General features: G+C 38.5%; 1 protein-coding gene across 2 annotated transcripts in view; it reads right to left on the reverse strand.

The window, feature by feature from the left end:
• Window positions 1-5,383: 5,383 nt before the first annotated feature.
• WIPI2 (WD repeat domain, phosphoinositide interacting 2) overlaps window positions 5,384-13,265 on the reverse strand; it is a 143,126-nt gene continuing 135,244 nt past the window's right edge. For both annotated transcript variants that reach the window (XM_088451036.1, XM_088451035.1), the window contains one exon: window positions 5,384-8,569. In XM_088451036.1, coding sequence (XP_088307162.1) covers window positions 8,457-8,569 — 113 coding nt within the window. In that variant the 3' untranslated portion in view covers window positions 5,384-8,456. The remainder of the gene's footprint in view (window positions 8,570-13,265) is intronic.

The following is a 13,265-nucleotide window of genomic DNA, read 5'->3' on the forward strand; positions in this document are numbered from 1 at the left end:
GTTTTAATTTTGTAGAAATGTAGACATTGGCACAATTCCAGTCAGTCTGCCCGATGTTTTAAAGTGGCAATCATTAATTAAAAGTCAAAACCAACCTGATTTTGCCTTTTAAATGATTGACACCTTAAAACATTGGGCTAATACATTTCCCCTATGGTGTTGTTGATTCTCTTTAACTTTCCTCGGCAGTGTCTCCACTGTAAGGGCTATTATATTTCCCCAATGGTCTATCGATACATTGATCCAGAAATCACAGTGGTGGCGGTGATGTTCTTACCTTTCCTTTCCAGTGTCTCCGCTATAAGGGCTATTACATTTCCCCCATGGTGAATCTATAGGGTTGATCGAGAAATCACAATGGTGGTGATGTTCTTACAGTGGAGACACTGGAGTGGAATGGTAACTGCGCATGTGCAACCTACTATCACTATGCAATTATGCATGCAAGGAACTAGTATAGCTCACAGAAAAGATGCAAAGCCAAGGATACAGTATTGACCCAAAAGATTGATATGGACCTTTATTTGGCTACCCCCCATATGCAAGCTTTATTAACGGGTTAGTAGATGGAACTGGCAAATGGATGACAGCAGGGTTAAGCATTACTATTGTTGTTTCCTTTTATCAGCATTAATACTATAGATAGTTAACAAATACACTATAATGCACTGTTATTGTTTAAGTAAAAAGTTTTTTATTTTATTCAGAAAATAAAAAACTGAACGCATCAAGAATAGTTAAAAGTATCCATGCAGCAGACTGTTGAAAGTCAGAAGTGAAAGCTGAAATTGTTGTTTCCTCTGCTCCTGCTCCTCCCCTATAAAGGGAAGATTGCACCTTGCAAGCATTGCTGGGTTATTAGGCTTTCTTAGGCAACAATTTATCTGAATAGATGTAGCATAGATATTGAGTTCACACTAGTGGGGTATTGTAAGGAAAATAATTGAGTTAAACCAACATAGAGGCCTGTCAGAAATATAATTTTTAGATGGTGCTGGGTTGTTGGTGCTCCAAGACTTTTGAAGGTACAGAGAGATACTGTTAAGCAAAAGGACAAAAAAAAATAAAACATTTTAGGGCACTCTCCTTAGTTAGTACACCTGCCCCAAAAAGGTTTTATTGTGGGTTTTTTTTCCTTTTGCATAACAGTATCTCAAAGTATCAGTTTACAGCAAAACTGATTGCAGTAAAGCAGGAACGTGGAAGTAAAATAAGAATACAAAAATAAATTCTCTTAACCCTAATAAAATCAATTTTGAACTGTAAAATATCAAATTGGTAAAAAGAAACTGGTCTTTACATAATATAATAGAAACATCCAACGGGGCAACAAGCCAGACAAAGTCGCTCTGATCACAAAGATCAGTTGAGACATACTGACAAATATATAGTCAAAGCCATCCACACCTGTAAGATAAATCTATAAAATCTGTCCACATTGGTTACTTATAGGGGCAGATTCAATTAATCGCGAGGTTTACACGTGGCTAATTTCTCTGCCCTGAGCTATCCAACAGAGTGCCGATATCCAACGCATTAAGCTCCAGATAGTGCACTTAACGCAGGTTATATCTCACAGCCTCAGGAGCTGCACAGGGAAAAAAACATGTTAAGTGCACCCAATGTGGCTTAATACGATGAGCAACTCATAGATTCTGGGCATTTAAGTGGAATCTATGGGTTAGCTGTGGATTTACAGCATAGGGAAAATGCATAAAAATTTTATATTTCCAGACATTACCACTGCTAACTGAATCTGCCCCCTAATGAGATAATTTCCAAGGATAAAGAGATCAGTACCTTAGAGACTGACCATTTCAAACTATTGAGATAAGCCAGACATTGGGAATGTCTAACTTGCTACATGAACTAGAAAAAGTCATTTTATCCTAGCCCATTTTGGAAAAGCCTTAGCCCAGAAGGGTTTTCCATTATTACAAAACTTTCAAATACCAATTCTCCTATTACACGACATGAACAATAATAATAAAGAGTTGTATTAAAAACTATAGGCAATAACAAATGAGCCTAAATTTGACTTTTGGAAAAACTTAGGGGTTTATTCAGAGTTGGACGCAGGTGCAGCTATGTCTTTTGCCGCAGTCGTGTACTCATCTTTATTCTAATGCCGCTACAAAGTCCTTCCCTGGCGTATATCCGTGCAAGGACTGAGACAGCGTCTGCCAGCGCATGTAGATGAGGAAATACCACTTGGTGCGTCTTCACCATTGGTTGCATCATGGAAACTTAAGCCAACCCCATAGCAAAGGCAGTTTCTCCATCTGTGTGGCCTCCTTCAGTTTCTTTGTACGCAACCGCTTTTAGCGACACTCCCATGATGCAATATTTCAATGTGTATTTTTAGCCACCCCCGTTACCTCTCAGTCACCCTCCAGGAAAGCCACTTATATTTCTACTACTGTGAGTTTAAGTTTGCTCTGCAACTTTGTACAAACAAAATGCGCAGAAGAAAAAAAACAAAACATCAGTTTGTGTGAATATCAGCATAGCATGTGACTCTGAATCATGCCCTTAGACCCTTGTCCTCTCCACTAACTCCATACGCAACCCAGACATCCTTCTGGCATCCAAAATTAGACATTTAAGACCAGACAATGTCTATTAAACAGTCAACACCTATGCATACCGTATCTGGCATTTACCAAATATCCATCAATGAACTATTTGATACTAATGTCCTTTCATAGAGCCTTGGGACAAAGACCATGCCACATCAGCTGGCCAAATCCAATGGACAAAATAATTTCAAGCAACACAGGGGTGTTGACTGAACACTTTGGTATAGGACACACAAAATAAATGCCTGACCAGGTGGTATTGATGACCTGAGGCCATACATAAATTCTCCCAGGTGGTTTCTCTGACCTGTTGGATCAGGCCCCTCTACCACATTTGGTAGCATTGTGTATATACTGTATGGTTTTAGAGGGAACTGATCAGACTCACCGTTAAAATAAATCAGGAGTGCAGTCCTGACTTTTGGTCCCTCTCTAAACATACCAGTCTAAATTCAAGAAATTACTCTTTCAATGCCAGTAATGCTGAGCCCGACCCCTTGAGAGTCAATAACTTCCTGTCAATTGAAGAATGATATTGAATTGATTTTTGTGTCAATGGATAGAACTTTGACAAATATCCATAATTTGCTGCAGCATAAGTTGGTTAGATGAAGTACAAGAAGTTATGCAGCTACTGAATTTTATTTTTATTTTTTAAATGTGATTGTACCTCCAGGCTCTATTTGACTGGTAATAGCTAGGTTCATTTATATGTGAACTTGTGTGTACTCGGGTATGGACCTCTGGGCGGAAAACTAAACTGAATTCTTATATGATCATATTTTATTCCTATGGCACCACAATGGTTCCATAGTGCTGTACAGAGGAGCTTGAACATACAAAACAAATACATTCTAGCCAAGTTTACACACTAAAATATTATATACACACACACACATATATATATATATATATATATATAACATGCAAATTAGAGAGAGTCCTGCAAGCCTACATTCTGCAGGGGATGTGAGGGAGAACGGACGACGACAAAAAAAGGGAGATTGGAGCAAAGCAGAGTTAAGGAGATCATTTAAGGGCTGGGTGCAACTTGAATTTTGTGAGGGAGGACATTCCAGAGTGTGGGAACAGTATGGAAGAAACCGATATTTCCAAGTTGTATTAGCTGCAAGAGCTGGAAAGGAATCTTAAGCAGGGCATCCACTATACAATTATCTGTCAGATATCTGTACAATCTGGCTGGTTGGAATCAAAACCTGGTAATGTATGGGAGTAAATGACAATCATCCATTTGCTCACAAACACTAGAAAATAGACAAAAATGGTCGTTCAGACAAATTGGTTAAAACACACACATTTAACCAATTTGAACAATTTTTTTTGTCCTTTTTTCAGTGTTTAAAACCAAATGATCGACTGTCATTTGCTCCCATACATTACCAGGTTTTCATTCCAACCAGCCAGATTGGGCAGATATCTGACAGAAAATTGCAGCAAATTTTAAAGGACAGAGGATACAGGAGTATTGTCAATAGAACGAGGACCATGGCAGGAGGAAATACTACTTCCATTTTAGAGATATTAGGTTTAAGCTTGTGACACAGGTCAGAAGGGGGAGGGTAGGGAACTTTTTTCCCAAGACTTTCCCTCTCACCATCCCAAAAAGGTTTAAAGTAAAAAAAATAAATAAATCTGATACTGTTTTATTGATTGATCATTTAAATTTGCAAAAAATTGTCAGTTTTGTTTATTGATGCCAATATTGATGTTTTCACCAGTATCCTAAATAGACTATATAAAAGCGAAAATTTGTCCTTCTGTCTTTCTAAACAAATCCACAGTTTACAAGCCACAATTGTGAAATTTTACATACAAGCGTATTAAAACATGGCTGAGGCAACTAAAAAAATTTGAAATCAAAATGAATTACTGTTAATTTTTAATAAATAAAAAACCCAAATTTTTTACATAGCATTCGCCCTCTACAGGTCACATACGAAATTACAAAAGGATTTAGCTTATCTACTATTTTTTCTTTTCTATCTTCTCTACTAAATCGAAATTTCTGTTAATTTTTAATAAATCAAAACCCACAATTTTTACATAGCATTCGCCCTCTACAGGTCAGGTACAGAATTACAAAAGGATTTAGCTTATCTACTATATTTTCTTTTCTATCTTCTTTACTATATCAAAGTGAAAATTTGCCCTTCGGTCTTTCTATACAAATCCACAGTTTACAAGCGAAGATCGTGACATTTTACATACGAGCGTATTAAAACACGGCGGAGGCAACTAAAAAAATTTTCAATCGAAATTACTGTTCATTTTTAATGAATTTAAAACCACAATTTTTGCTGGACGCTCATTGTGGGGCCTCACGGCATATGGGTGTTTTGTATTGTCATGTTTTGTCATGATCTTAATGTTTATTACCGAGGAGAGCTTTAGCAGGCTTTACCAAATTATGCAACAACATTTACTTCTTTCTTCCAACTGTGTCAAAATGATGACTTTGCAAGGACCCTGCTGTACTGTGAGCTGCCAAAATATTACACATGGAATGTTTCTCCCAAAGTTTTTCTGCGCAGAAAACAGAAGCTCTTGGCCATGTTTACACTGTAAATCCTACAAATTTTGAATGCTTCTATCTCCGAAGTTTGCTTTACACCGTCACAGGTCCTACTTCCTTATGACTGTTGATGGGGAAGTTTGTCGCACTGTTCGTGAGGCCTGCCTAAGGAGAGGTCGGTTGGAGGATGATGTGTAAACAAACATTCTTAAAATCCCGGGCAATGCCGGGTACTCCAGCTAGTAAAGAAATAAAAAAAACAAAACTCAAATTCTTTATTAAACGCATACAATTTATTAAGTCCCTTGAGACACGACAGAAATTCCAACTTAAATAAGTTTTATAATATTTCCTGGACGCCTTCAGGGCATTGATGAAACTTCAGTGGATTTCCTTTGTGGCTAGTGAAACTATTCAGTAAACATAAGAGTGCCATAAGGACAATTCCTTGAGGGACGAGTCTCAGAGTTCACAAGGGAGCTACAATTGTGGTATGCTTTAGCTATTCAAAAATATTCAAAACAACTTTGAAATATTTCTCTACAGAAACAAATGTGTGTGACTGATACATGTAACTTATTTGGTTTTACACAGAACATAGCTAAACACTGGAATAGTTTGTGTAATGATGTTGTATATCTTATTATAGGCTTCCATTACACATAAAAACAAAATTAGATTTATATACAAATTTTAGGCACAATACAAAAAACCCCTCCAAAATATTAATTAAAAAGTCTTTATACATTAAAAAAAAAAAAGAAAAGAAAAAACTGGTTTGAATCTTACAATTTATATTAAGATGTGTCATTATAATCCTTTATTGAATGCAGACTCAATTAGAGATGTGTTTGCTTTGCTCTAATGTTTGTACACTTATACAGTGTTATTTATGGTTATTTTTATGATTCATAATAGTAATTTTATCTTGGCGGAACAATATATACTTCTCTTTATATACATATTCTAGGTATATTTATGGTTGACAGAGATGCATTAGATCATAGGCAAATAGATGATACAATATTAACCAGCACTGTATGTGTACAGTGTATTGCCAATAACTAGCCCATACAAATACATGACAAGGGACTATGGCTCCAAAACGGATTGAGCACTGGAGTACCACTGGTTAATAGAAATGATCAAAACAAAGAAAACTGTTCTGCTATATATTTTCATGATTCCAACAAATTCTGTGTTGAGTAAATTCGACCATAAGTTTTCTAAATACAACACATCAGAATGAACTGACCGTCATCATTCTATATTCACTGTTCTAAATATTAATTTGCAAAAACAGCTTGGAATGACATTTTGAGGAATAGCAACGCAAAAGAATCTAAGTCTGTACTGGTGCAACTTCAGAGCTCTGTATAACTTCCAGTTTCGCCACAAACCTTCACTCACAAGAAATTTTGATGAAATTTCACTTTTCTTTACTGGTTTAGTAATCATTGCCCATAGTGTTCCCATGTCTAGACGTCATTTACAAGTATTTACTCTTTTTATAGCAAACTATAGTAATCGTGTCAACACTGTATTATACCTCACCAACCTATTCCACAATGAAGAGAAAAAAATGTAGATTTTATGGAGCAGTCTGAAAAGATGTGATACAGAAAATGGTCCAACTGCAGAGGGACAGTTGATCTTCACATTTGTTATGAAAAGTGCTGTATTTAGCACCACATACAGCATTTGCTACTACTGTCTGTTTAAATTAAGACATAACTGTTGCTTCTAGTTCTGTAATTGCAGACTACAGTTTTAAATCATTCGCATTAAATCTGCACCCAAATGTTTTCACTTTTTATATTATGTTACTTTAGACTTTGGCCACTCATATCTCAGATGATATATAACTATACAAATATGCATTTTACTACATTTCATTTTAATATTGATGGGAAAATGTTACTTAATTCTGTTAGTAAGTACCCTAGGATAACAAACAACAAAATAGGAGAGCTACACTTTATGTAAGTATGTTAACTGTATTTATAGCTATAAGCAATATGCATTTTGCAGAGTGCAAAAAGAGAATGTACACTAAATGGTTAATGGCTACATTAGATGAGTTCTACCGAGGTGCAATACCAAGAAAAGAGGCAGAAAAACTCAGCGAATGTAAAGACTGATATGCTTACGTGCAATTACTTTCCAATACACAACATTACAGAACAACAGTGTGCTTAATATCATTATACTGTATAGTTATGTATGTATGTATGTTATGGCTAAAGTGAGAAGTTTGATAGTAGTTAAATATACAATATTTTCTTTAGTGAGCAGACATTCATATGTATCAAAACCTCTGTATGTTTGAGCTAGACAGAATACCTGATATTTATTTTACCCTTTACAGAAAGCAGCCAAATAAATGCTATGGATACCAGTGCTGGTCTATCTTGCATCATCCTGGGACACTGTAATGTGTGTAGGTAATATTAATTTTGGGTTAATTTATTTATTAACCAAGATGCAGTGGATTATTATATTTTTGCTTAATATATAGAAGATTTAAAAAATTGGACTTATTGCCTTTTCAGCCATTTCACTCTACAGTTTCTGTTGTTTCTGAAAGGTGTATTAAGTTACATTACTCACACTGTATTTAGAAGAAACAGAATACATTGGCAGGAAAATGTGATAACAGAAGCTGGGCCTTTAACATGTAGAAACATAAATGTAGGAGTAGTGTACTAAGTGACACAAAGTGTACATAATTGTAGATAGCAAACATTGTCATTTGTTTCTCCAGTGGGTAGGTCTATAGGAACTAGTGTACTGTGCGTTTTCATTATAGTGAAGTGTTTGGTAGAATGCTTCTTGAGACACAGAGAGAGGTGAATGAGAGCTTGTTATATTGCGTTTGACTAATCAAGTATGAATTTAGCCATCTGAAGCAACAATAAGCAGGATGAACTCATTTCTACATTTTCCAGCATTAGTTGTATTTCGCTTTACTTTAGCCACATAATATACATACATACATATATACACACGTACAATATATTTTATGCACAGAGGTTTTAAAAAGGATCTAGTTGAGTTTAGCTGCTTCTATTTTTACTGACTTAGTTGGCACACAGTAACATGCTAAGCGACAGATCATATCTTGATTTGGCAAACAGACACCAACAGCTAAACTGGGTTGAAAGTGAAGTAAAAAATATCTGTATTTCTCTTATTGTTAAAAAGAACCAACGTGTATTAAGCAGAACTTCGAAAATTACTTGAATCTTCCCTGATTCCTATTGTCCATAGCAGCAAACACAAGAGATCCCGAGATATCATCCTGTAGTTCTGTGTCTAGGGTGAGAAACAGCTAGTATAAACATTCACTCTGTTCTCAAGACCATGGGTGGGTTCTCGCTGTCTTCATCTAGCCGAAGAGCATGGGTTTCATCTTCTAAGGATGTTCCGCCCACAGCCCCTAGTTCATCAGAAAAGGCTGTACAAACAGAAATAACAGATCACTCACCAAATGTTATTCTAAGTTGCATTCAAATCTATGCAGCACTACCGCAGCTGTGTTTACTTCACATCTCATCATGATTAAATGACTTCCACAATAGTAGTAAAATAATCCTGTCAAAAAGCAGCACAATTTCTTGAAGACTATATGATGAAGCACAAAGTTAAGCTTGATCGTATGTTAATTATATATATCTTTTATATGAAATTCTATTGAATAATAAAAATCAAACTGTGATTAAAAGAGATCCTAACCTAACAGAGCCATCTTGACTATTTGCCACCTTTATGCACATGCTTTGAAAACCAAGAACACGACAGATGAGGTCCAACACCTCCCCAATAGAAAAGTGGTACTTCCCTTAAGGAAACACAAATCGTAAATAGAGGTTTTTGATGACAGTCATTCTAAATGGCATATTTATCACAATCCAAATTTTTTTTTTTTAATTCAATACAATTTTATTGATTTTTATAAACATTTGCAAACAGAAAATTAGAAAATGACAGTGCTGAATCATTATGAGAACAATCTTATGACATTTGTTGATTTACAATAAATTTATATATACTTTCAAGGAAGACAAAGACATGGTCTCTTATTTCGTTGGCATTTGATACATTATTTTGAGTTATATAGAAAAAGAAAACAGTTTCTGAAGGGATCAAACAGTCACTTACACTTAATTTCCAACGAGCAGGACACAAGACAACATGTCGCATTGAATCACACCCTAAAGCAACATATATAGGGAGGCTCATTGTTTCAAGCATTTTTCATACTGTATATCATCAAGACTCAATAAGCAATCACTGATCACCAATAAGCTTTTAACTGGACCAGCATAAGACGATTCAAGCCATCTAGACCAAATTTTAAGATATTTCTTTTCAGATTTTCGGGCTATATATACATATTTTTCGTGTGAAACGACTGTGTTTACCAACGATAGCCATGTGCTGATGCTCGGGCCGCAAGGTGCCATCCATTTCATCACTATGCGCACCTTAGCGAGCATGCACATATTGGTTACAAATAATTTAGATTATTTACCAATGGAATATTAGCTAGAATGCAGGATACCGGAGTGAGGACATCTTATGGTATACCCAGATCTGATATAATGCGACACACTTCTTGCCACAATCCAAATTTTTAATGCGGATGTGATAAATACTTTTCGCATACAGTGTTGATGCTCTTTTATACATGTTCAATTTATTTTCTGTTTACCACATATAGTTTGTTCTCTGCTTTTTTTTCTTTTTCCTACTATACTTCCCCTCTCTTATCCCACACTCCTTCCCTCAGTCACCATATCTGCCTTCCATAAGGATTACTTAGTGGTTAGTACCTTCAGCAACTGCACTTTACCGATTTCTATACTGCCCCATCCTAATTCACATGGCTTCTACTGCTTGTGCGGATATAAAATTGTACTCTCTATATGCAAAAGGACTTAATATCCCAGAAAATCATTCCACCTTACATCAGAGCTCTAGCAGAAAGGGTAGATGCTGCATTTCCACAAAAAAACACACTTTAAATTACATGCCTCTCCTAAATTGGGTGATTACTACTATCCGCTGGCCTTTTGTAGTGACAATTCATTGGGAAACTCTCTAGGTGCGGCTGTCCTACTTTCCTGTACACTACCACTTTCTGATGTCTCCCACCACATTTTAGAGGATGGTAAATGTCAAGTCCTATTATTTACCCAGATGTACAGTATACATTTGTTAATACATACTCTCCCAACCGTAACCAGCATCAGTTTTTATCTTGAAACTACTGGAGCCACTGAGGCATGGTTGCCTGATATTAGGGAGTGATTTAAATTGTTCTCTAGACCCAGCTCTTGCTTGCTCTCACACTCCGTGATCGCTGTAGAGATCCACCAACTCCTCCACGAACACCAATTGGTGGATTTATGGAGTGACATCCCACCGTTAGGGATTACACCAGTGGTGGATCCAAGGGGGGGGGGGGGGGGGGGGGGGCGCGATCAGGACGATCGCCCTCCATACCACACACAGCTCTAGCCCTGTCACAGCCACCTACTGGTCCTGCAGGCAGCAGAGGCTGGGGCCAGTTGCGAGCATCAGCCGGGACCTGGACGCGCCAGACACATACAATTAGGTGTGCAGAGCCAGCCAGAGAAGTGGAGTGACATGGGATTTGTAGTTTTTTCTTGTACTGCTCAGACTCTGAACAGTAAAGATAAACAACAAATCCCATGACTCATAGCGTCTTTTTCAAAGATGGCCGCCGCTGGAGCAACCCAGCATGTGGATAGGAAGAATAAAGTACTGTAACTGACATGCTGACAGGACTGGGACTGAGTGGTACACATTACAGAACACTTAGTTAGAACTTGAAGAGGGAGGGACCCTCTGCCGTCAGGTAGGACCATCCAGTGGCTGATCCAAGAGAGGTGGGCTTCAATATGTGTATTTCAGATACCATAGTGATGGTAAAATAAATAAAAGGCTCCTGTTTTAAAATATGCTACAGAGTTTTATGTTTTTTTTCGCCTATTACATTGCATTGACTTTCCGCCTAGGCGAAAAGTCTTCCAAATTGTATACGGGGTAAAAGCTAAACAGGTGAAAATTACGTCATCGGCAAAAAGTTTTCGCCGAAAACAGGCAAAAAACGGACTTTTCGCCTCAAATTGAATACGGCCCTAAGGCGAGGAAGGCCTTTAAATAAGCTCCTCCATGACAGGACCAAGCTTGATATGCGTAAGTGTAGACATAAATATTACTTATGGGGCAATAAGGCTGGCTCAATGCTTGCTAGGGTGCTGAGAGCACAGAGGGCCTGATTTAGGTTGGTTCGCAAGGTTGCGTTCGCACACAGCTGGCCGATGTTTGCATTCTGCGCATGCAGCACAGTGCGCGAACCGACTGCTGCGATCGGGAAATGATCGTAGTAAACACGCAGTCCCCATTACACAGTGATTGACAGGAAGTGGCTGTTTGGGGGTGGAGAGGGGTGGTGGTCGGGCGAACGCAGGTGTGCCTGTACATGTGAACGCCGTAACAGGGGTGTGCATAATTAAGCCCCTGCGATTGTATACGTAGCCAGAGCTCTAGTTGGCGACAGAAAGTTTAGCAGTTTATGCGGCAGGTCATGGTCAACCACAATTGTGCGTATGGACTCGATGTTACCGATATTTTCGCTAACTTGCAGATGCATGTCATGGGAGGTGGGCGGCTTTATACAGTGGTAGGCGTCTTGTATAGAGCTGCTGTTGCTGTGCGATTGTATTCATTAGCATATTTTCACAGCGAGCAGGTGCGTGCGAACGCAGCCTTGCGAACCAATCTGAATCAGGCCCAGAGGGTGCAGTCCTACGTTCACTCTATTCGAGATGCTGGAGGGAGATGTGTTTATGCGTTCCCTCAAATTGCTGAAGCCTTTTAGACTTGTTATACAAGCCTTTACAATTTAAGGACAGCCCCACCCCTCTTGTGAACAACCTTCCTTTAGGGAAACGATCAGAGACTCCCTCTGCTCTGTTGATTTCCCTTGCATATCTGAAAAAGTTGTAACTTACCTAGAACAGCCATTTACCATTGAAGAATTGGGGATGGCATTGTTGGCTATTCTCCCTTTTGAACACTGACTTAAAGTTGTTCGCTAAGCTACTCGCCAATCGATTGGTGCCTCTCCTTCCCGTTTGGTTCATGGGGACCAGATGGGATTTGTCACTGGTAGAGAGGCTAAAGATAATACTACCAAAATCATTGATCTCATCCATCTTGCCAGACATGGTGGGTCCCACATGGTTCTCCTGTGCACAGACGCCGAGAAGGCGTCTTGATATTAGATTGCCGTTTTATGGAGGGTCATCTTGAGCACTTGGGCCTGGGTCCACATTGTCTTTATTGTATACTTGCACTATACTGTTTTCCCTCTGCGAGAGTGCGAATCTATGGGGCCCTTTCTGATTCCTTCCCTTTTCGAAATGGTACCCGAAAAGGCTGCCCTCTGAACCCTCTAGTCTTTGTGCTCTATTTGGAAGCCCTGGTGAGAGCGATCCGGGTTAATGGTGATATTACGGGGGTTCAGGTGGGGAATAATAAACACAAATTACCATGGTTTGCTGACAACCTTCTTGTCTATCTCCAACCAGGGGACCTTTCTCCCTGCTCTCATGCATGAGCTCCAAAAGTTTGCAATGTCCAATTTTAAAATCAATTACACGAAATCGGTGACTCAGAATATCTCGACGACTGGTTCTGTCGTGGTGGCGCTTCAGGGGATGTTTGTGTTACACTGGCACCCTTCTCACTTTAAGTATCTCACCATCCCTCTATTACTCCGGGTGTCTCACTACTGACACCACAATCCAGACTTCCCACCTGGGCTATCATCAATACCCCTTTCTGTGTGGTATCTCACTCTTGGGAAATCTGGTGGATGTTGAAGGGTTGCGGTCCTTTACGGAACTTCAACACACATTTGGTTTTCCATTAAACTCATTCTATATTTACCTTCAACTTAGACATTGTAACTCCTCGTTACCTTCCAGTATGGCTGGGTGGGATTCAACCTCATTTGAGTCCTTACGCATCTCGCAAATCCCACCTGGACATTTAATATCTACTTTATATCAGTTCTGTTTGATTGGCCTCATGGATACTGTGCTGCCTTATGTGGCTGA

This window comes from Taudactylus pleione, unplaced genomic scaffold (genome assembly GCF_031769625.1).
Source record: "Taudactylus pleione unplaced genomic scaffold, aTauple2 ptg000536l, whole genome shotgun sequence".
In the NCBI taxonomy this organism is placed as follows: domain Eukaryota; kingdom Metazoa; phylum Chordata; class Amphibia; order Anura; family Myobatrachidae; genus Taudactylus; species Taudactylus pleione.